The sequence below is a fragment of the Chiloscyllium punctatum genome, chromosome 11, assembly GCF_047496795.1.
Source record: "Chiloscyllium punctatum isolate Juve2018m chromosome 11, sChiPun1.3, whole genome shotgun sequence".
NCBI classification, from domain to species: domain Eukaryota; kingdom Metazoa; phylum Chordata; class Chondrichthyes; order Orectolobiformes; family Hemiscylliidae; genus Chiloscyllium; species Chiloscyllium punctatum.
The window spans coordinates 101,781,371-101,805,521 of record NC_092749.1 but is presented as its reverse complement, the minus strand read 5'-3'; the positions used below and the strand labels follow the sequence as shown (position 1 = coordinate 101,805,521).

Sequence of the window (24,151 nt, the reverse complement as noted above, 5' to 3'; positions counted from 1 at the left end):
ACACACATGTCAAGATAATTACAATTTTCAGTTGCTATTATAAATTGCAGATTCCTCAAAGCTTTCTGCAAATTCCTAATATTGTAAATTGGTCAGTCAGTTGACTGTTAATAAAGATGGCTTCTAAAATGGTTTGTATTACTCCTTTCCATTCATTTACTGACTTTGAGTGGACAAATTAAAATGAATGAAAACTTGAAAGTTATATTGATCCTAACTGCTTCTACTAAAGGTTATAAGCATCCTATATACTATATTGGCAATAATATTTGGCTTTCATAGCCAGCTGTTATGAGAGCTTTGGTTTTATCTGTACATTTTGGAAAATAAGTATTTTATAATAAGCAGTTCAGAGACGAATGTTTATTTCTGACTGCTGTTTAAAACCCAAATATTATAAACACAGCTAAGATGAAACCTACGGAGGTTGTTTATCCTAAAAAGCAACTCATCCTGTAGAGACACTCTGAACTTAAAGAGTTTAGCCCTTGGACATTGAAAAATGTTGATTGATTAATAATCCACAGTGACTCAGAATACTCATTGAAACAGGAGAAGGCCATTTAGCACCTCAAGCCTGTTCTGATAACCCATGAGATAATGGTTGATCTAAATCCTAACTTCATTACCCATCCTTGCCCATATCCCTTAATACTTTTGGTTAAGGATCATTGTCAAGAAAGAGGGAGAGGTGAATTAAGTAATTTTATGGACCTCCTCTTCAGTCTGGTATAGAGGTGGTTTTTAAATATGTTTTTCTTCATTTCCACTTTTAAAATGGACCCTCTGTTCATGAAATTCACTTTTAAATGATCCAGTACTGATTCTCGGTAAGATTAAAAACAAAGCTTGATATATTCAAGCATTCAAACCCAGGGATAAATTCTCACTACACAAGTGTACAAAAAAGAAAGAAGAGGAAGAAAGCAAAATAAGTTACAATTATGAATAACTTTTAAAAAAGGGAAGGGCATGAATTCACAAGAATTAGAATCAAGTAAGTCAATGTCCAGTGAAGCTTCTTGCAATTGGTAGTTCTGTCAGAAATCCTTTTTCTAGGAGCTCTGATGCAGTTGAAGGTGTAGCAAAATATTTCTGGTGAACTGGGATTAGATCACTGTTCAGATGAAACGCAGGATTTTTCCTGGAAATTGAGATGTCCCTAATGTAAGATGAGAGTCAGACATTAGCTGACGCTGGAGGGCTAACAAAATCAGTTTGAAAATAGACTTTAGAGCAGCACAATTAAAACTATTTAAATCAATAAGTTTCAGTCATGTGACAGGGTTCCTGGATTGGGCAATTCAAACTAACAAGGTGGTTTCAAAATCTTTTGACAATCATTGTGTGCTGCAGGAGATAAATGTGGGTCTGTTAGAATCATTTCTGGCAGAATGATTATCTTGGGATTTTCTTTTCAAACCAAACTCGGCCAGGGAGACACCAGGGGCAATGTGGTCTCCTCTATGTTGGAGAGACAAAACACAGACTGAGTGACTGTTTTGCAGAATACCTACGCCCTGTCCACAGAAATGACCCCAAGCTTCCATTTGCCTGCCACTTCAACACACTACTACGTTCCCATACCAATACTCCTGTTGCAGTTCTGCTGCAGTGTTCCAGTGACTCTCAGAGCAAGAACTACATCTCATTTTCCACTTGGGGACCCTGCAGCATCTCAGACCAACATCAAGTTCAAAAACTTTAGAGCCTGATTTGATCCTTCCATGTTTTTACCTAACCCACACTAGTCCTGTTATGATATGAGCAATTTTTAGCACAATCACCCATTTCCACATATTCATAAGGCACCATTATCACAGTACGTGGTGGCATTTAGTACAGCTCATCCACTCTCTCCTACTCTTAGCCTATATGATCACTTTATTCAGCCTTTCTTCTACCCTGGCCTGCTATCCATAATCTCTTTGTTTACCTAACCCTTTCATATCTCTTTCTCTCTGGGCTCCATCTCCACCTATCTGACTACTTCTGCCCCTCTGCTCTCCTACCACCACCACTTTTTCCTATCTCCTAACAGTTTTGATGAAAAATCATCAGACTTGAAAGATTAACTCTGCTTTTGTACCACAGATGCTGCCAGACCGACTGAGGTTTTCCAGCAATACTTATTTTTGTTTCAGGGAAATGCAATGTCAGTTGCTCCTGTGTGAGAGTTTCATTGCAATGTTAACACAATGTGAGGTGGGAATCTTTTCCTGTCATTATTTGTTCATTCTAAGTGGACTACCCTATTAATTACCATTCTATCGGATTCAGGAGCTCGGGAGAAACCTGACTTGTTGAGTTTACTCAAAAAAAAAGAAACATATTCTCAGAATATCTTTAAAACAGGGATTAAACATTATGAAAAATTACCGAATCCTGCTTATTTGGACTTTGTTCCAAGAAGTACATACAATTTGCTCAAAAGTAAATTGTTAGATTATTTTTTTTCTCTTTTAAAATGACCCCGAATTCAAATATGGCAACAATAGACTTGGAGATTTCTTTCACGTACAGCCTCAACAATGTTGTTGGGCTGACGGGTTTCATTAGTGATCAATTATTTTATTCCCAAAATAATCTTGCCTTTTTATTTGATACAAATTAAAATTTCTAGGCTGTTTCAAATGGCTCAATCTTTAAATGTAAAAAGGAAATACTCATCCCTTCAAACATTAACCAAACTTCCGGTTGTTTGTTTGAACTAGTTAATTGTATCAAGGTATTTTATCAATTCGAATTTCAAAAACAGTTATGTCCAGGTTTGATGGTTTTACCCAGCGCTTTTCTATGGAAAACTCGAATGATTGCAGTGACTGCAAGATACTCCTGTAGAAAGACAGGATACTCTCAAAGACAAGATCCCTGGGTCCCTTGCTATGTTATAAAGTCATAGAATCACAGAGGTGCATAGCATGGAAACAGACCCTTTGGTCCAACTCATTCATGTTGAACAGATATCCCAAATTAATCTAGTTTCATTTGTCAGCATTTGCCCATACCCCTCTAAACTCCTGTCCTATTCATGTGCCCATCCAGATGCCTTTTAACTGTTGCAATTATACCAGCCTCCACCACTTCCTCTGGCAGCTCATTCCATACACACACCACCCTCTGTATGAAAGCGTTGTCCCTTAGGTCCCTTTTAAATCTTTCCCCACTCATCTTAAACCTATGCCCTCTAGTTTTGGGCTTCCCCATCCCAGGAAAAACGACCTTGGCTATTCACACAGTCCATGCCCCTCATGATTTTATAAATCATGCCCGGCTTCTTGAAACCTCTTCAAAAAACCAAAAGCCAAATCTGCTGTTACTCTGCAAGAAGACTGATGGGTTAATAATGTCCAAACATATCTGCAAATTTAGAAGTCCAGCATTTAGTCCTGTCCAGAACGACACATCTTGCCACACAGAAGGTGTGTGATAAGATGAATAAACTGTCAGCACCAAAAGTTAGACGTCGTCTATTATGAGATTTCTTTGAAAGTACCTTTAAAAAAGGCAATGGAGATACAGGCAAAATATTTCTTATTCTACATTCGGAGTTCAAATTGTCACCCAAAAAAAGTTCATCTCAGTTTTGAAAACAAACTACATCTTTTACTTTCACAGCATCTTTTCCACAGCAATTTAAGGTAACTTTTAAAATTTGCTGATTAAAAAGGTTTTACACTTTTAGACGAGTAGGTTAGATGGATTGGCAATGGGAAATGCAGGGTTGCAGGGTCATCTGGTTGGGATGCTCTTCACAGGGTCAGTGTGAACTCGATGAACTGAATGCCCTTCTTCCACACTGTAGGGATTCAATGATTTGAACTGATGATGCTTTTGGTCAAATGGAAGGGTTGCCCTCATTGTAACTGTCATGGGAACTCTGAACACAATATAAATTTCACAGGGGACTCTTGTAACATCACGGGGGAAAAGGGACTTGTTGAACTCTTTTTTAAAACCCTACCTAAGAGTTCTATTCCTCTATTCACTCCGTATAGCTCCTGGATGATGTTACACATTGGCTTTGTCTCACTACATAGAGATGGAACAGATGAAAACATTCAATTACATTCCAAGGTTATACGCCTTTTCTTGAAAGATAACAGTCCCAGCTGCTGTCTGCATTTTGACAAGTAGAAATCTTAGAGCCATTGAGATACACTGCATGGAAACAGAGCCTATGGTCCAACTCATCCATGCCAACCAGTTATCCCAACTTAATCTTGTCCCATTTGCCAGCACTTGGCTCATCCCTATTCATATACCCATCTAGATACCTTTGAAATGCTGTAATTGTACCAGCCTCCACCACTTCCTCTGGCAGCTCATTCCATGCATGCACCACCCTTTGTGTGAAAAAGTCACCCCTTAGGTCCCTTTTATGTCTTTCCCTTCTCACCCTAAACCAATGCCCTCTAGGTCTGGACTCCCCATCCCAGCGAAAAGACCTTGTCTATTTATCCTATCCATGCCCCCTCATGATTTTTTAAACCACTAAAAGGTCACCCGTCAGCCTCCAACACTTTTGGGAAAACAGCCCCAAGCTATTCAACCTCCCCTATAGCTCAAATCCTTCAATCCTGGCAACATCCTTGTAAATCTTTTCTGAACCTTTTCAAGTTTCACAACATCCTTCTGATGTAAGGGAGAAAAGAATTGCACAAAATATTCCAAAAGTGGCCAAACTAATGTCTGGTACAACCACTACATGACCTCCCAACTCCTATATTCAATGCTCTGACCAATAAAGGAAAGCATACCAAACTCCTCCTTCACTATCCTATCTACCTGCACTCCACTTTCAAGGAGCTATGAATCTGCACTCTAAGGTTTCTTTGTCTCCCTAGGACCTTCCCATTAAGTGTATAAGTCCTGCTCTGATTTGGTTCTCATGTTTTAATTTTTGTTCAATCAGGTAAGAAGTCCAATTCATCATTGGTTTCAATTTCAAAATCCAGTTTGTTCAGTTGCAGACCTGGGTCTACCGCAGCCTTTTCCGTGTATCTTGCATAATGGGTACACTGCATGCTTGTTGGCAATCATTTTTACCCTACAGCTTTTTTTTTAACCAATTCCTGCAGCTTTCTACTTTCCTTATCCAATTGGAAAGCACACAAATGGGCACCTGAGGCTCATTTATTCTAGGCTGTTTCCAACTGAGTTGTTCCTTTCATAACGTCTTTCAAAAGGCTATCAATGACACACTCATAATTACCATTGTACATTTCTACAATTTTCAGTAGAATCCTGGATGCCAAATGATCCAAACTTTTCCATTTAACTATTTAAGAGTTGCATTTTAGAATATCCCAGTGACACGGTAACTCAAAGTCTGCTGTTTACTCTTCGCTTATCAAAGCTAAGGTGAATTAGACCCCACCTCCTGTGATCATGCTTTTGATACCAATTTGTTGATTTTTAGGGGTTCACAATCATAGTTACCTGATTTAGGCAGGTGACGATTTGCAAGTCATTTTCTGATAGCTTGTGAGTTTGTCAAGAAGCAGCAGTTTAGATATTTTTAACATCATTGTCATTGGCAACCACGGGCTAATTGGTATGGAAAAGCACAGCAGGTCAGGCAGCATCAGAGGAACAGGAGAGTTGACCTTTCAGGCATAGGCCCTTCATGGAGAATGTGGGTATGATTGTCCATCTCAAAAATTTCTGTGTTACTAGTCGTGGGTTCTGTAGGCCCTTGTGTGGTTGATGAACCCAATGCTAGAGCCACACATTTAACTGTACATTTGGCAGGTGTTTCCAGGAGGTGGAATTGGTCCTTGGCCTCAAGATTGCTGGCATTCCTTTCTCAAGTTCCTTTTCTGTACTTCTTGCCAACGGATGTTCTCCAAGCATTGTGTCTCTTTGCACAACTTGCCTCCAAGTTGGTTTCTTTTGAATGAATGTTGTATCTCTGTATTGATGTCAGCCTTAGATGAAAGGTAGCTTCCCAACCAGGGGAAATATTCCACATCTGGGAGAATTTCTGTGTTGATCTTAATGGATGACAGACCAGAAACTTGACCTGGGATAGTTAGTAAGGGATAGTTAGTCTTGTTTTTGAGGCTGAGACCAATACTTCAATGTGCTTCCACAAAGGCATGAACTGAAGCTTGAAGATTCACTGGAACTTCAGTTTGAGGGTGACAATCTCTGCTCTCAGATGTGATAGACTCATTCATTAGATAAAGAAAGTATACAATGGTTCACTGATGTCAGAGGTCAAACATGCTGTTGGTGCAGAACGTGTTGGTCTCATTAAAGTTTAGGGATAGCATCCTACTCTCCAACCAAGTTGTGAAGGAACTCTTCCCTGAGTCCTCCTGTTATTACACTGGTCCATCTATTACCTGTCCAATGAGGACTGCCTGATGAAGACTGCTTTCTGGGCAGCCCCCCCTCCCCACCCACCAGAAACTGCTGCCAAGGTCTGATTGTTGAGGACTCTCCACAAATAAATAACTCTCTGTCCCTGAGCACTTATTGCTATATTATACTTCTAAGGGCAGGCAATTTATACCATGTCAATCATTTGTTTGAATCCTTTTGACCAACAGAGATGGGACAGTCACTCATGATGTTGAGTGACCATTATCCCTTGTCCACCCTCATCTGTGGGTTAGTTTTCATTCCTTCTAAGAAAAAGACCTTATTTTGAAAATGATACACTGATCATAGATACATCAAATAAACTGTTGATGCTAATGCTAATTTCATAAACATTATGACACCTATGTTTCTGATAACTGTTCTCTTTTGTTTTCCAGGCTGTTGTAATAACTGTAAAATGAAATCTCATGTGACACAGGAACATTCAGTTTTTAATGGACTCCGATATTGAGCAGCTTGGAACTGCTTATTGTCTGTTCAAATGCTAAAAGAAAAAGTCTGAGAAAAGAGTTCAGAGCTATACAATAAAAACTGTTCAAAATTTACGAGTTACGGTCATGTACGGGGCTCCTGTTAAACTAGCAAGGCGGCTTCAAAGTCTTTTGACAAGTCATTGTGCATTCCAGGAAGTAACTGTAGGGCTGTAGGAACCATTTCTGGCACAATGATTATCATTGCTTTTCTTTCAACCCAAACCCACATGGGATGAAGCAATATCTATTGCTCCGTCAAGTGAGTTTCATTGTAATGTTCTGACAGTGGGAGGTGGGAAATGTCAAAGTAATGAAGAGCTAGTTTGTGCACTGGTGATTACTGAAAATTTCTACTGACTTGTCAATTGCTTGCAGCCATTTTAAATCCAGAAAATGTTAATTTAAATAATTAAATGATAAATAATATTAGGATATCTTGTTCCTTGGGAATATGACATTAATTTAAAAATTCAATCTAAAATCAATAACAGTTCTAAAGTTCTAAAATCAATCATTGTTCACACATCATCAAGTGCAGTTTATCAAAGGAAGTTCTAAACTTCACGATGTTTCCTGAATGTTCAGCCACTTTTTAAAAAACGATTTCCTCTAGACCAAGACTCCGCATATAGTGGAAATAGTTTCCCTCAAAGAACTGTATGATTCTCACTCTATCTTCTAAAGATCAATCAAATCATGCCTTGACCTTCTAAATTCCAGGTGAGTACTTTCCAACATTTTATCAACTGTGATTTCATTTAAACATTTGAAAATTGGTGCGTTGCCAGAGTTGGACTGAGAGAGGGAGAGAGTTGTTCAGATCGTGTAGAAGGGGTGGGGGGGGGGGGAGGTGGGGGTACATTTAGTTTTTTTAGCAGGTGAGAATTGTTGAAGGGATATGGAGGCTTGTTGCTGAGTGGAGCCCAATGTGTCTCCATTCTTTTGAACACTCAGAATAAGTTTTGGAGGTAAGAGTCACGCTTATGTACATTACAGAAATCTTGGCACCGATGCCACAGTTAACCCACCGAAGTCTCCACTCAACAGCTGTGACCCTTACATCATTATTCCACAATCCAGGTTTTGACAACCCAGTTCAATGGAATATAACCTTCACTTGCTTAATCTTTATTGATAGTTCAACCTTTGTAGTTCAGGTATGATTATAGAAAACATTGTCTTGCCCAGGTCTGAATCACCAAGTCTGCCTCAAAGGGTCAACCCAATTCCAAATTTACATCAACAAATATATCATCACTGTTTAATGAAAGCATACCCAGGCAGATTCATTGTAATTGTAAAGTTACCCTGTGTGACAGTTAATACTTTTAAATGATAATTTAGTACACCATTACTGATTTATTCAACAAGGAAAGAAAGCAAAAAATGGTCACTTACTGTACTAGGTTGCAGAATTCTGCATGTTGGTTTATTCTCATGTTCCATGCATAAGAGCACTATATAAACAGGGAAAGAAGTCTCCAGGGAACCTACTCCTCTTCTGAGCTAGAATTGTGTGACCTCTTTCCACTTGTCTGTGCCCTAGACATGGTTCCATCAAGTAGTAATTTCTTGTAAGCAAGACAAGGCAAGACGACAAGAATAAGTGGCAAAACCAGTAATCAATAGCGATAATGTAAAATGAATCAGTAATGTTGAGCAATGATCTTTAAGCAATGTTGAGCAACAAGGCTAAATTTATTACTTACTTTATAGTTATGTTTCAAGGACAAATTAGACAAAGGTACAGCATAATTATGTATACAGCTATGGCAAAATGCAAGCTCAAGAAAAGAGCTTGATAATTCAAAAGCAAATCTTGGAGAAAAAGAAGCAAAGTAATTTGTATATAATCAGCAATTGATTCTGACACAAAGATAAATGATCCAACCTACTTCATTAATTATGCAGCATACATTATGCAAAACTCTCACAGAACCTTTGAAGAATGTTGTTTCCATAGATAGTATTTTTAAATTGCTATCTGCTTAAAGCAACACGGGGCCAGTAGTTTCAAATTATACTCAGGCTTTTTCAAAGTGAAACTTTGCTGGTATCGAAATGCTGATTAAAATTTAACATTATAGGCCAGAAATTAGTCTCAAACGATTGCAGAAATAGGTAGTGTCACATCAGCTGCAGCTTCTATGCAGCCCAACATGTTCAGTTTAATTGACAGCAATGGGACTGAACATTCTTCCTTTTCAGATAACAATCCAATTCCTCTTGAATGCCTCAATTGAACCCACCTTGACCGTTACTTCTAGGCAGAGCAGTTCAATCCTATCATTGTCTGCAACAGATGTTCCTCATGCCGTCTTTTGACAATTATCGTAAATCTGCGTTGTCTTGTTATAGATTCTTCCACCAATGGGAACAGTTTCTCCCTCTACTCTAGTTTTTAGATCAGAGTGGTGCTGGAAAAGCACAGCAGGTCAGGCAGCATCCAAGGAGCAGGAAAATTGATGTTTCGGGCAAAAGCCCTTCATCATTATCTGCAGTTCTCACTTTTGCCTAGTTGATTTCTCCCTCTACTCTGTCAGAGCCATCATGATGTGAATACCTCCATCAAACCTCCTCTTAGCTTCCTCTTCTCTAATAAGATTAGTTCAATCTATTTATGTAACTGAAGTTCCTTACCCTTGCAAATATTCGTATGAATCTTTTCTCTACTGCCTCACATCCCTCTTAAGGCATTGCATACAAAACTGAAACAATACATCAGTGGATGACAAACCAGTGTTCCACAAACATTTAACATAGCTTGCTTCCTTTTCAACTTCCTCTGAAAAAAAAAAGTAGAATGCTTTAGCCAGTCTCTCCAATTGAGCTTAGAATACCATTAGAGTCATAGAGTCATAGGGATGTACAGCATGGAAACAGACCCTTCGGTCCAATTCATCCATGCCGACCAGATATCCCAATCCAATCTAGTCCCACCTGCCAGCACCCGGCCCATATCCCTCCAAACCTTTCCTATTCATGTATCCATCCAAATGCCTTTTAAATGTTGCAATTTTACCACATTCTCTGGCAGCTCATTCCATACACGTACCAACCTCTGTGTGAAAACGTTGCCCCATAGGTCTCTTTTATATCTTTCCCCTCTCACCCTAAACCTATGCCCTCTAGTTCTGGACTCCCGACCACAGGGAAAATACTTTGTCTATTTATCCTGTCCGTGCCCCTCATAATTTTGTAAACCTCTATAAGGTCACCCTCAACCTCCGACGCTGTAGGGAAAACAGCCCGAGCCTGTTCAGCCTCTCCTTATAGCTCAAATCCTCCAACCCTGGCAACATTCTTGTAAATCCTTTTTGAACCCTTTCAAGTTTCACAACATCTTTCCAATAGGAAGGAGACCAGAATTGCACGCAATATTCCAACAGTGGCCTAACCAATGTCCTGTACAGCCGCAACATGACCTCCCAATTCCTGTACTCAATTCTCTGACCAATAAAAGAAAGCATACCAGCCATTGATTGCACTCTCACCATGTGCCTAGGATGTTGCTTGTTATTATAGCCACTCCCTCACCCTGACACTGAAAATTAGCTATTGAAGATATGGAGTCTCATTCATTCAGGTATTGTCTGAGATTTTAAAAATGTAGCTTAAGAAAAATCCTGAATTTTTTCCCCACTCTTAATTCAAATCTTTCCCTCCCTTTATGCATCAGATTTAATATCAAATTCTTCCATTCTTAAACTTGCTTCTCATTCATCCATAACTGCATCACCATCCAGTTCAGCGCATTATGGAAATAGTTAACTGTCCTGTTTCCTTAAGAGCTGAAAATGTGTTGCTGGAAAAGCGCAGCAGGTCAGGCAACATCCAAGGAACAGGAGAATTGACGTTTCGGGCATAAGCCCTTCTTCAGGAATCCAGTTCAGGTTTCCTGAAGAAGGGCTTATGCCCGAAATGTCGATTCTCCTGTTCCTTGGATGCTGCCTGACCTGCTACGCTTTTCCAGCAACACATTTTCAGCTCTGATCTCCAACATCTGTAGTCCTCACTTTCTCCTGTTTCCTTAAGACCCAGACACCCGACTTGTCTTGCTAACAGTGTGTACTTTCAATAATTTGTCACACCAAAAAAAAAGAGACCTTCCTAATCTTGCAAGGTCAAATCCAATGAGTGGACACCCTTCAACCAAATCTGGGCTAATATTTCTTGATTATTCATCCCTAATCAAATTCACAATAAGTCCAGTTAAAGAGCGAACTTATGTGGTTGCTCTGCACAGATCATTTAAGCTAACCTGATTTTTTGAACTTAACTGCTTATTAATAAAAGGGAATCTATCTCCAATAGCTGGTAATCATGTAAAACGAAACAATCAGCTGTTGCTTGGTGACACTGTTACACATCTGATATTTAACAGATTTTTCTGACAGCCTTTGTTTTATTTTAATAGAACTGCAGTCTAAACATAGATGGGCTTGACAATTCAAATTCCTACTTGAAGCAATACATTTATAAAAGTTTTCAAACTTTATAAATTAGAATATCAAGGAGAATGGGCAGCATCCCTCGTCCAGCACATGGATATTAAATGAAACACTTTACCTACTCACAGTTGCAATTGTTAAGAAAATGGTAATGTTATTAAATTGTGATTACATGTTACAAAGGGAGCATCTTGTTATTTTATTGTTGATTATGGTCTAAGTTTGAAAATGGATTGTTTTGAAACCAAGGAATGTGGAACGAATTGCTCCATTTTTTCAAAAGTTACTGAAACTTATCCTAAGTCACCTTTACAACAAGTAATGGGGGAACTGGATTATAAACGGCCGAGTGCCGGGCATCTTATTCAAAGTGAGATTTGGCCAACAAGATGTTTCTGACTGGTTTGTAGAGTTGTGACCAGTTGTCAATGCCAATGACTGTCATTCTGACAACCCGCTGACTGAGCAGCTGAACAGCTTGTGGAGGTGGATGATACTGGCAGAAGATTTCAGACTGCTGAAAGGGTGGCTGACATCTCTCTGTCCTTCTTTCCAGTAAAATAGCTCAAGCCTGAAGGAGGCCAGGTCATTTTCCATCACCAGCTTTGTAAGCTGTTGATTTTAATCATAAATCAAGAGACTACCACTTGTTCTCTGCCTCCGGTCATGAAGTGAGATCACTGAAGGTTAAGGTTAGAGAACTGAAGCACTCAGGAAACAAAAGGAACAATACATTAGATCCTAAGGGCTGGTGCCATTGAACTGTCTCCCCAGAAACTTACTTTCCCTGCACACTTAGCACATTTGTTTTTGAGAGTGTCTATATATAGGGAAGTTTTAGAAGTTAGAACATTAACTAATAGAATTGTGTCAACAGTTCATAGTTGTTTACCTGTTACTAGAATCCTGATATTTGTAATAAATACTGTAGTAACTTCTGTAAGTATGTAAACTTGTGTTTTCTGTTAACCTGGGTCTATGTGACAGGTAAACTGGTGTCTTTGCATTACTTTCATGTCATGGAGATCAGTGGCCAGCTTATCCCCAAAAATGGAAACAGAGGGGCTGAAGGTGAGAGCAGGGTGGAAATTGGAAGTGAGATTGATTATTGTTTCCAATTCTGGACCAGAGAGTGAAGCGGCACTGATAATGTCATTATGTACTGGATAGTTTTGGAAGGGACCACAGCAGAATTGGAATAAAGGAATGTTCCACATACCCCACAAAGAGACAGGCACCCATGGCCACACCTTTGATCTAAGGAAGTGAGAGGAGTTAAAGGAGCAGGTATTCAAAGCAAGCTCAGCCAGTTGGAGGGGGCTGGTGGTGGATGCATTCATAGAATATCATAGAATCCCTGCAGTGTGGAAACAGGCCCTTTGGCCCAACAAGTCCACACCAATCCTCCAAACAGTAACCCATCCAGACCTATTCCCCATCCGTATTATCCTATACACATCCCTGAACACTATGAGCAACTTAGCATGGCCAATTCACCTAACCTGCACATCTTTGGATTGTGGAAGGACACTGGAGCACCCGGGGTAAACCCATGCAAACATGGGGAGAACGTACAAACTCCACACAGACAGTTGCCCGAGGTTGGAATCAAACCCAGGTCCCTGGCATTGTGAGGCAGCAGTGCTAACCACTGAGCCATCGTGCTGCCCTCAGTTTAGACCTTTAGAAAGTGGAGAGCCCAGAGGCCATCCCGATGGCGGATGGATGTGTAAAGGGAATGCATATCCATGGTGAAGAGATGGCTGGAACTCTCAAACTGGAACTTACACCATGGCCATGCAATTCTACTACACATCCACTGTGCACCCCCCACCCCACCCCACCAAAACACACACACAGAAGATGTAAGGCTATAAGATTCTCACTCTCTTTATTTCACTTTGAGAGAAAAAGGGAATTTCAGATCTTCCATGAATATCAGAAGCTTGAACAAATTAGGAAGAAAGTTTAGTTGTAATAATCTGGGAAAGAAATGTCTAGCAGCAGAAGACATATTTTCACTAATGCCTTGTAATTCTGGTTAGGACATTACCATTTAATCTTTCTTCAGTTCCTATGCATATTCCAGTCTAAACGTTGGCATTGCCCACTACAGGACTGACTCATTATACTACTGCAAGATTCCGAGAAGTAGTCTCAATTCCTAAGTTCTCACATGCTAGAACAACTTTATGTAAGTCACATTTACGGTCAATCTCATTCCTGTTTATGTATTTGAAAACAGCAGAATGTCGAGGACTGCTTAGAAGATGCATCCCTCAGGTAAGGGAATAGAGAGAAAGTAATTTTTCTGCATTTTGAGATAGGCCTTTGACGTATGTGCTCACGGCAGACAAAATTGCATTTACCAGCCGACAACGCAAATGGCAGAGCTGAACTAGGGGCATTAATTGTGCATCTAATTACCCTTGGGAAGGTAAGCCTTCTAGAACTGCTGCAGTCGGCATAATGAAGGTACTCTATCATGCTGCAGTGTAAGGATCTAACCCAGTAATGAAGACGATAACAAACTTCCAAGTCAGGATGGTGAAAGATGATTGTGTTCCCACACCTTTGTTCTTCTAGTTGGTTAGTCATAGGTTTAAGTGTTGCATAACTGGTTCCTACAATTTGAAACAAATTTGATTGGTAAAACTAACGCAGGCCCATAGAGGAACTGCATTGTGCCTCTTTTTTTCTAATGTGCATTTTTTCTATGTAAACTTACTTGTAGGGCAGATAGGCATTTAGAGAAGAAAGGCCAAAGAAAATCAATCATGAAAGTGATGTATAGGTTTTTGGAAAGGAAATTAAGAATTGCAATACACCTGCCACAAAAAGACGGGATTAGCAACTACTGTAGAGAGACATTTTCGTTTTGAGAGCGATAAGATGGCTGGGCAGGATGGAACAGGGAATTGTACCAAGTAGAACATTCTAGGGATCAATGCTCTAATCAACAGTAACAACTTGAATTCTGAAATCCAATGCAACAAGTTAGATTGGCAGAGAATTCCAATTGGGATTAGAATGCAACTGAGCCAAAATGCAAGATTTACAAGAATGGTCCAAATGGCAATGAATTAAATTCAATGTCACTATTTGTCAAAAGTCATTTTGAAAGCAAAATTAAATATTATAGTATAGCATGAAAGGGATGAAAGTAACAAATGGAGCTAAAAGTGATAATAGATGTAATTAACATGTCAGTCACATCAGTAGAGCATTAAACAAAATACGGAGGATGCAAATATGTAGAATAAATCGGAAAATATCCTACTAATATCGTGCAGTACATTGGTCAAACTCACCTCAAATATCGTGTTCACTTTTGGTCATCAAGTCAACACTGATGCTGCTATCAATAATTTACAAAATGCTTTTGATGTTTCAAACTGATCAAAGCATTTACATACAGAAATCAGGACCAAACATAATTAGGTGAGTGAGGGCAAGGGGCCAAAAATAGGTTTTAAGTGGGCTTTTGCAGAAGGGATGAGATATAGCAAAAGAGAGATTGAGTGTAAACATTCTAGAATATGGGGGAAATGCTGAAAGCCATCAGAATGTGGAAGTACAAACTGATTAGCATGACATCAGGATTAGAGAAACATTGAATTCTTAGTAAAGGATGTGATAATTGGGCACTTAAAAATAATGATCTATTTGAGTAGAGTCAATATGGATATATGAAAAAAAATCAAATTTGGGAGGCTGTTTTGAAGGTTTTACCAGTAGAACAAAAACCAGGGTATCAGTGGCTGTGGTCTATCTGGGTTTTCAAATGGACATCAATAAAGTACCACAAAAATAGTGAACAAATAATCATGTGGCAGCACGGAACTTGAGTATGGCTGAAAAAGGCATTTATCAAAGCTTTTTGTCTTGTACTCATCAAGATATTCCTAAGAATACCAATATAAAAGGGGAACATTTTAGATTATATGAGAAGAGTGCTAATTCACTGGCAAATGAACTCTGACTTATACATGCACTGCCAAGGAGAATGCAACTGTTTGATTATGACTGAGTTAACATCCAAGCTTTGATTAAATTTAAATGAACCAGATTGACTGATTGGTTAAGGCACTGCCCTGCAGAATAAACCAGAGAATGGCTTTTGTATATTTTGTAAAATTGAAATTGGCACAGTGCATTTACAAGTTCTGTCCGCAAAGCACAGAAGCCTTGTGTATTCATATATATAGCTTCAAAGATGTACATGCACCAGAGTTTGAATGACAATCTTAAATTTGTTGTCAGTGCAATTCTTGCACTCTAGATTACTTATCAAATGTCGTTCACTTGTGGAATCAAATAAAATGTTAGATATTGTTTTGAGTCTAGGAGAAAGTGAGGACTGCAGATATTGGAGATCAGAGTTGAAAAATGTGGTGCTGGAAAAACACAGCAGGCCAGGCAGCATCCGAGGAGCAGGAGAATCAACGTTTCGGTTTTGAGTCTTGCAAGTATAGCCTGGTTGGGTACAATTAATACTTTGCCTGGTGTGAACAGCTGAGGGATTTGCTGTTTGAAATGATCCAAGTCTTTGGGACATATGGCCGACTTGACAAAAATTGTGCAAGCACCGAAATTCCCATATCATTTTACCAATTCGTGAGATAGACAGAACGTCCTTCTGGCAGCCTGAGACTTGTTCATGAGTATCTTTAACACACAGCGAGAAGTAATTTGATCAGGATAGTCATCATCTTAGGATAAAGCTTGCGGAGTAAGCAATTGGCTCAGGCTCTCTTTACAATGTTGCCATTAAGGCCAATTGTGAGGTACCTTGAACCGTAGGATCCATAAGATTCCTATTTGTCTCAAAGTTTGCTTGTTCAGCAACCTTGTAAACTCCAAGGAGTATATTGAGCAGTGAAGATAGGCTTGTGCTGGACAGTAATACAGAACCCCTGGCAGAGTTCTCAACTATGACATCAAGGAAAGGTTTACTGCATCGCAAAGAGATGAATTCGAGAGCAGGATGGAATCCACTAGGACAGGTAAGGAAATTCTGACATGTAGTTGCTGATTCATATATTCCAAACATATCAGAAATATGCAAAGGAAGTAAGGTGCTATTTCAAAGAAACATTTCCCACAAAACCCAAAGATGCTTGCAAGAGTTGGGTCTAGGTGAGATCATCTGTTTCGGCATACATGGTATTGTTAAAATTTAACTCAACTGCCTGACTTAGGGAGTTCATACATTCAATGAATAGAGTTTAGCAAAATGGTAGCAGGTACATAGTACCATGATGCAGCGCAAATTTCCAGCTTCCTTGAATAGCACATTGCTGAATGGGTTATCAATATTAAAAAGCACATGGACATGGCACTGTCATTGATATGCAAGTTCTGCACAGTCTTCACAAATGTGCAAGAATCTTGCACTATGAATATGGAAAGATATGCACAAATTTGAACATGATAAATCTCCCAACCATTTGGCCAAAAAATGTTGTGCACAACTGGTCATAAATAATGTTGGGACAAAGGGGCATCATGTGTGTGTCTTGGACAGTACATATATATGTGGATGCACTGAATTATAAGGATGAATGCAATCATCAATAGCATTGGCAGCTTTGTTCACAGAAAACATCGTAGTTAGGTAAGATAGGACTAGCTTCAAGAAAATTATACAACAAACAACTGAATTGGAGAGGAATTGTAAATCAAATATTTTAAAGCATTTACTAAAGATCACTTCTGATGTACAGTATACAGGCATAAAAACTCAATTTCTCTAAACAATTTTGAGATATACTAACTCATTATGATGTTAATTAAACCTGGCTGTATACATTCTGCAATATATTTATCACGCCCCATCTTGACAATTTAAAAAAAACGGAAACTGCAGAATCCATTTTACAGCAAGTGAAACATTAAGCACAAAAATACGTACAAACACGTTAAAAACTAGGTCAGCATTCTTTACAGGTATAATGGTTAAAATTCAGCTTGAGTGTACGCTGATCGGTTAACTGGACCCTGTAAGGCACAGCTTGTGTTGCAGAGCCAGACAAGATTATTAATTCCAGCTATATCTTCCAGAATCTGGTGGCAATGGGTAACGTCTGTCGGGATACCCCTGAAAGATAAAATGTTGCCAGAGATTTATAAATGAATGAACAACCAAAAGACTACAACTGAAATAAATACAATGCATGACACATATTAATTTTGATCAATGCACATCTAAACACACAAGATTACTCACTGTTGCAATGCATTAGTATTTTTCTAGCCATTTTGCCACAGAAAAGGATTTGGAAAGTAGTAACATTTAAGCAGGTTGTTTTAAATTAAAGCTGTTCAGAATGTCACACCACTGCAGCGTATATCTAACAGGGAATTGGTGTGTTATGAGTCAATTACCCAAAATGACTGGAGACAAGTAATTTGTTATCACAATTCAGACTGCCAATAGACTTTTAGCTTTAGATTATTCTTAGTAGCTTGAGCAGGGTGTGCTGAGAACAGGAGCTTCAAGGTAGCTACTTTGGTTGACCAGCTTACTGGTGAATCGCCGAATTAAGAAAAGTCACAGGAAAGGTAGATAAAACAACATTCCCCAATCCAAATGAATGTCAAGAAAAAGGCCAAGGAATCCAGCAGTTTCAATTTGTCAGGGTCAGTCACATCTGCAAAACTGCTCAGGAAAGCACAGTCAACTCAACTTGAACAACTGCAATGCTTTTTACAGAAAGAAAATACAAAGAGGTATTTACATTTACATGGTGCTGTGATTATAATTGTCAGAAGTTAATGCAGATACACAAGTCTTTATCCAAAATGCTCAGGACCAGCTAGTTTTTGGAATTCAGAAGTTTCTGAATTTTGGAATAAGTGACAGTTCAGTGATGAAATTTTTAAAAATCTTAGCACACAGCAGACTCTCAGTGAGTAAAGGGCCCTGAGACAGAATTGAGGCCCGCCAGTGCTGGGCCATGCCCACCCACATCACATCACATCTGAGTGACACAGAGTGGGTGTGGAGTTGGGTTAACAGTTTGCACGTCAAACAACCTTGTTTATGAGAAAAAAAACTTCAAGAAAATCCTTTGGATTTCTTTTTGTCGATAAAGGGTTGTCTACCTTTACACTATAAAATATGATAGCTTGATGATTCACATGTGATGCCATCTTGGATGTAATTAATTTCAAACTACCTATTGTAAGATTAGAGAAGGGAATCAGCCTGGCCAGGTGATCAAAGTTTCAAATGGGAGTGCATTTTGGGAACAGTGATCATAATTCCATAGGTTTAAAGATAGTTATGGATAAGACTGGTCCTTGAGAGAAAATGCTAAACTGAGGAAAGGTTAACTACAATAGTATTAGGCGGGAACTGGAGAAATTAGATTGGTGGTGACTGTTTGAGGACAAATCATGTAGCTTACATGTAGAAGTCTTTTAAAGGCGTTATCAGAGTGCAGGACCAGCAAAGTCCTGTTAGGATGAAAGACAAGGATGACAAGGTTTGGAAACCTTCGATGAAAAGACATACTGAAAGTTTAGTTAAAAAGAAAAAGGAAGCTTATGTAAGGTTTAGGAAACTGAAATCGACCAAGGCCCTTGAGGAATATTTGTGTGCAGCATGCTAACAAACTTCAGCATTTTGAGATCAAGAATGGTGTTGGATCTCCCGAAGGGCATTAAGGTGGATAGGCCCCAGAGCCCAATGGTTTCTACCCCAGATTATTGAGGGGAAGATGGTCAATGCCCCAGCAATATCCTAAGAAATTTGTACCCTCGCTAGATACTGGAGAGGTCCATAAGGATGGACAAGTAGTTAATGTTGTTCCTCTTTTCAAGAGGAGAAATAGAGATAATCCAAGAAACTACAGTCCCGTGAGTCTCACATCGGTGGTTGGGAAGTGATTGGAGAGAATTCTTAGGGATAGGATTTATGCACATTTGGATATGCATGGCCTAATTAGGGAGAGTTAGCATGACGAGGGTGATCGATGAGGGTTGAGCAGCGGATGTTGTTTACTTGGATCTTGGTAAGGCTTTTGTCAAGATCCCTCATGGTAAGCCCATCCAGAAGATTAAGGTGCATAGGATCCATAGTGACTTGGCTGCACGGTTTCAGAATTAGCTTGCCCGCAGAAGACAGAGGAGTGTGTTGGAAAGCTGGAGGTCCATGACTGGTAGTGTTTTGCAGGGATCCGTATTGGGACGTCTATGTTTTGTGATATATATAAATTACTTTGATAAAAATGTAGATCGGTGTGTTAATAAATTGCCTACGATACAAAGATCGGTGGAGTTGTGGATCGTGCAGAAGGTTGTCAAAGGGTACAGGGTGATATAGATCAGTTGTAGATATTGTCAGAGAAATGGCTGATAAGAGTTTAATCTGGCTCGGTGTGAGATACTGCACTTTGGAAGATCAAATGTTAAGGAAGATTGTACAGTTAATGGCACGACTCTGAACAGCATTAGTGTAGAGGGATCTTGGGGTTCAATTCCATAGCTCCCTGAAAGTGGCCACACAAGTAGATAGGGTGGTAAAGGTGATGTACGGCATACTTGTCTTTATTGGTCGGGGAACCAAGTACAAGAGTCAGGATGTCATTACAGCTTTTTAACACTTTGGCTAGGCTACACTTGCATTCAGTTATAGTCTTCACATTACAGGATGGATGTGGAGAATTCGTAGAGGTGCAGAAGAGGTTTACCAGGATGCTGCCTAGATTAGAGTTTATGAGATATAAGAGGACAGGCTAGAAAAACTCAAGTTGTTTTCTCTTGAGTAATGGAGGCTGAGGGAAGACTTGATAAAAGTTTATAAAATTATGAGATGCATAGATAGGGTTGGCAGTAAGTATTCTTTTCCCCAGAGTTGAAATATTAGGGGCATATATTTAAGGTGACATGGAGAAAGTTCAAAGGAACTATGAGGGACAAGGTTTTTTTTAAAACAGTGTGGTAGGTGGTGGTGGAGGCAGATACAATAAGCACATGAATGGAAGGACAGGGACCAAGGGTGAGCAGTTTTATTGGCGTCATGTTTCGCACAACATCATGTGCCAAAGGGCCCATTCCAATATTGTACTGTTCTATGTTCTAATATAAAGGAAGCAGGAAAGAACTTAAACAAGGTAGGAGGAGGCTAAAAGGGACCATGAAATGTCATTGGCAAGGATAAGGAGAATCACAAGACATTCTATATTCAGAGCAAAAGGGTAGTGGAGAAAGGGCAAGTCCACTCAAGGACAAAGGAGGGAATTTATGCATAGTCAGAGCAAGTGGGTGAGTAGTTTGTATCAGTATTCACCAAGAACATGGATGAAAACATGATTATGGAGGGATATTTTAGAGTATGTCAATATTTAGGTGATGTTGGGTGTCTTGAAAAACACTAAGGTAGATAGGTCCCTAGGGCCTGATGGGAACTATTCCAGGAAATTGAGGGACGTAAGTGAGGAATTGCTGGGGCCTTGACAGAGATCCCAGAAAACCAGAGAATAGCTAATGTTGTTCCTTTGTTTCAGAAGGGCAATAGGGATAATCCAGGAAATTATAGGTTAGTGCTTTTCATCAGAGGTAGGAAATTATTGGAGACGATTCTTAGGGACAGGATTTACTCACACTTGCAAAAGAAAGGAGGTTTAGGGATGGTCAGCATGGCTTTCTGCAGGGAAGGCCTTGTCTTACAAACTTGATTGAATTTTCTGACGAAGTGACAAAGATAAGTGATTAGGGTAGGGCAGTGGATGTTGTTTACACCATCCTTACAACAGCATTTGATAAGGCCCCTCATGTTAGTTTGGTCCAGAAAGAGGAAATTATACAGTAAACAGCAGGACCTTGAGAGGCATTGATGTACAAAGGGCTCTTGCAAGCCCAAAGCTCCCTAAAAGTGGCAAAACAAGTGAATAAAATGGTAAAGGTACCATATAGCATGCTTGCCTTCAATGTCTAGGCATGGAGTATGAAAGGTGGCAAGTCATGTTGCAGCTGAATAAAACTTTGGGTAAGCCAAAGTTTACAGTATCGTGTACAGTATGTCGCCACACTACAGGAAGGATGTGGAGGCCTTTGAGAGAGTATAAAACAGGTTTACAAGGATGATGCCTAGATTGGAGTGTTGCAGCTATAAAGGAGAGGTTGAACAAACACTGATTGCTTGTGCTACAATGTTGGAGGCTGAAGGACAACCTGATAGAAGTAAATAAAATTTTGAGAGGCACGGATAGGGTGAATAGTCAGAGACATGTTCGCAGGGGTGGAAATATCAAATAATTGGGAGGATTAGTTTAAGGGTAGGGGAGTTTAAACGAGATGTGTGAGGCAAATTGTTTTTTGCACAGAGAGTGGTAGGTGCCTGGATTACGGGGATATGGTAAAAGTAGATATGAAAGTAATGTTTAAGAGGAGTTTAGATAGAAATGAATAGTCAGTGAAGAGAGGAATAAGGATCACGTGCAGGCAGATAGGATTAGTTTAGAACAGCATCATGACTGGTGCAGATATGGTGGACCGAAGGTGGCTCTGTGCTGAATTATGCAATGTTCGAAAAGAGAATAGGGAAATGGTATACGGGATGAGAGTGGGGTCTAGAGGGAGTGTGTGAGCATAGGAGAAAGGGCTCACAAGGGTGAAACAGCAAAAGAACAACATCGTGTATAAGGGCTGTATGAATGACACGGTTCAGAAATCTGTTCTTTTTAACTACTAATAAGACAATTTACACTTTTAATATAGAAGTGTTTTAAATCTCAATACCAAGATTTATTAATGAAAATTGTGAACACTGGTGAAATTAAGAGTGTAAAATACTATTTTGAAACAATGGATAAATGGAATGGGGGTGCATCTCAGAACCAATACAACTTCATTGCTTTCTCATTTATTCATTTTGCACGGCCAGTTGAAAAAAGAACAACATTGCTATTGGCTTTTCTGCTGCTTCATAAAAAAAAGACAATCATTGAATGGTCTCCTGTCATAAATTTTTGATGTTATTATGCTGCACCAACTGACAGGAACAGCTCAGAATTGATATTCCATTCAAGTGAAGTATTTCATTATGAGAACCAGTATTTAAAATTTACCTTCCTAGTTAACTGTATATTGCAATGTAAATTATAGATAGTTAAGCCAGATTCTTTACCAGCATAATCTGCTTTGCTGGGTATCAAATATGTTCAATAAATAGCATTGGATGTGCAAGGGAGAACTTCAAAATCTATGGATGACAATAAACTTGGAAGCATTGTGAAACATGAAAAGAGTGAGTCAAGAGGATATGGACAAGTGTATGAATGCACAGGTAGTTTAATGCAGAGGAGTATGAAATTACATTTTGCCAGAAGAACAAGAAAAGGCAACATTTTTAAAAGATGGTTAGCAGCAGAGACCTCCAGTTTGGAGCTGGAATGCACTGCCTGCACTTGTGCTGGATGCAGGTTCAATCAAGACATTGGTTAAGTATTGGAAAGTAGCAGAGCAGTAGATGGGCTGTTCTGATGCTGCATTGAGCTGACAAGGACACAGCAGACAGAACAACTATTCACATGATGATACAACTAGGTACGTCAGCCAGAAGCACTGCTTCAAGCAGGTCTTCTACAATGCTCAGATTATGACAAATATTTCTTTGCCCATCCTATCGTCCAGAGAGCATGTTATCACTTCAAAGAGCAGAGGATATTAGATAAGGAAACACTTAATCCATTTCTAATCAGCACTGCAGCAGTTCATCATCACTTTCTTAATGGTATCTAGGAATAGGTAATAAATGTTGGTGTAGCCAGCAATGCCCATGGCCCATGAATGAATTTAAAAAATTGATTTGTATGTTATCTATATTTAGTACATTTATCAAGATCCTCAGATCAGCTATGGCATGAATCAGATTTAATGCAAAGTTCAATTACTCTGTCAATTTTGTCACTTCTAAAGCTGTGCTGGACAAGGTGTTGCAAGTTTAGTTTATCACTATAAATGTAGTATTAGGAGCAAAACTGCCTTAATTTTTTACGTTCTACAGTGTTCTTTCATGAACGAAATAGTGACAAAATGGACAGCAACTTTAAAAACTGGATTAAATTAAACAAATTGGACATGTTTTGTGATTAATGTGAGCACGATATTGGAAGCTAAGTTAACAGAAATGTAGCTCCTAAGACATAGGAGTATTATTTGGATAACACGCACAACAAATGAAGTCTGGAAGAAAACAGGCAAACAAACAGCTCTTCAGAACATCACAATTCTTTGGTTATGCATTTATGGGAGAGAAACTCAAGTGTCTGGCACCATTTGTTACAATCGAGTGTAATATGGCAAGGGAGGATGTATGCCAACAGCTTCAGAAGAACAAATCTAAGAGACCAACAGCTGCTGTCATGTAAGGACATGTAAGTTTGGACAGCCACGATAGTTCAATCACAAAGCACAACACTGAAAAAGATATTGCACACGAGAGAAGTGGAATAGCCACTCTTTCACTACACAGAATATTATAGCTGGATTTTGTTCACTTTAATGTTTAGTTACTTCAAGTTATTTGGTTATGCAGGAAGGATATTAATCCAACATCAAATAAAACAATTAAAAGAAGACTATTGTTTGCTTTTGTTACCTGTCGTCCTCTACGATCCTGACTCTGGTAAGGGTTTGGCATTATTGATCCAAGCCTGTGATGATTCTGCTGGAACATGCCAGTTTGAGACTGTAAGATACGATTCCATGCCAACTGCTGCTCAATCCCCTGGTTTCTATGAAGTAAATAAAAATAGTCTTCCTGTTAATACCTTTTTAAAAACAAAACAATGGATGACATTTAATTCTCAAATCCAAACTTTATGCCTA

At 39.2% G+C, this 24,151-nt stretch overlaps 1 protein-coding gene across 1 annotated transcript in view; it reads right to left on the bottom strand.

The window, feature by feature from the left end:
- Nucleotides 1-16,977: 16,977 nt before the first annotated feature.
- xrn2 (5'-3' exoribonuclease 2) overlaps nt 16,978-24,151 on the bottom strand; it is an 89,290-nt gene continuing 82,116 nt past the window's right edge. The window contains exons 29-30 of the mRNA XM_072581422.1: nt 23,922-24,057; nt 16,978-17,414 (exon numbers count right to left, since the gene is read on the bottom strand). Coding sequence (XP_072437523.1) covers nt 17,355-17,414; nt 23,922-24,057 — 196 coding nt within the window. The 3' untranslated portion in view covers nt 16,978-17,354. The remainder of the gene's footprint in view (nt 17,415-23,921; nt 24,058-24,151) is intronic.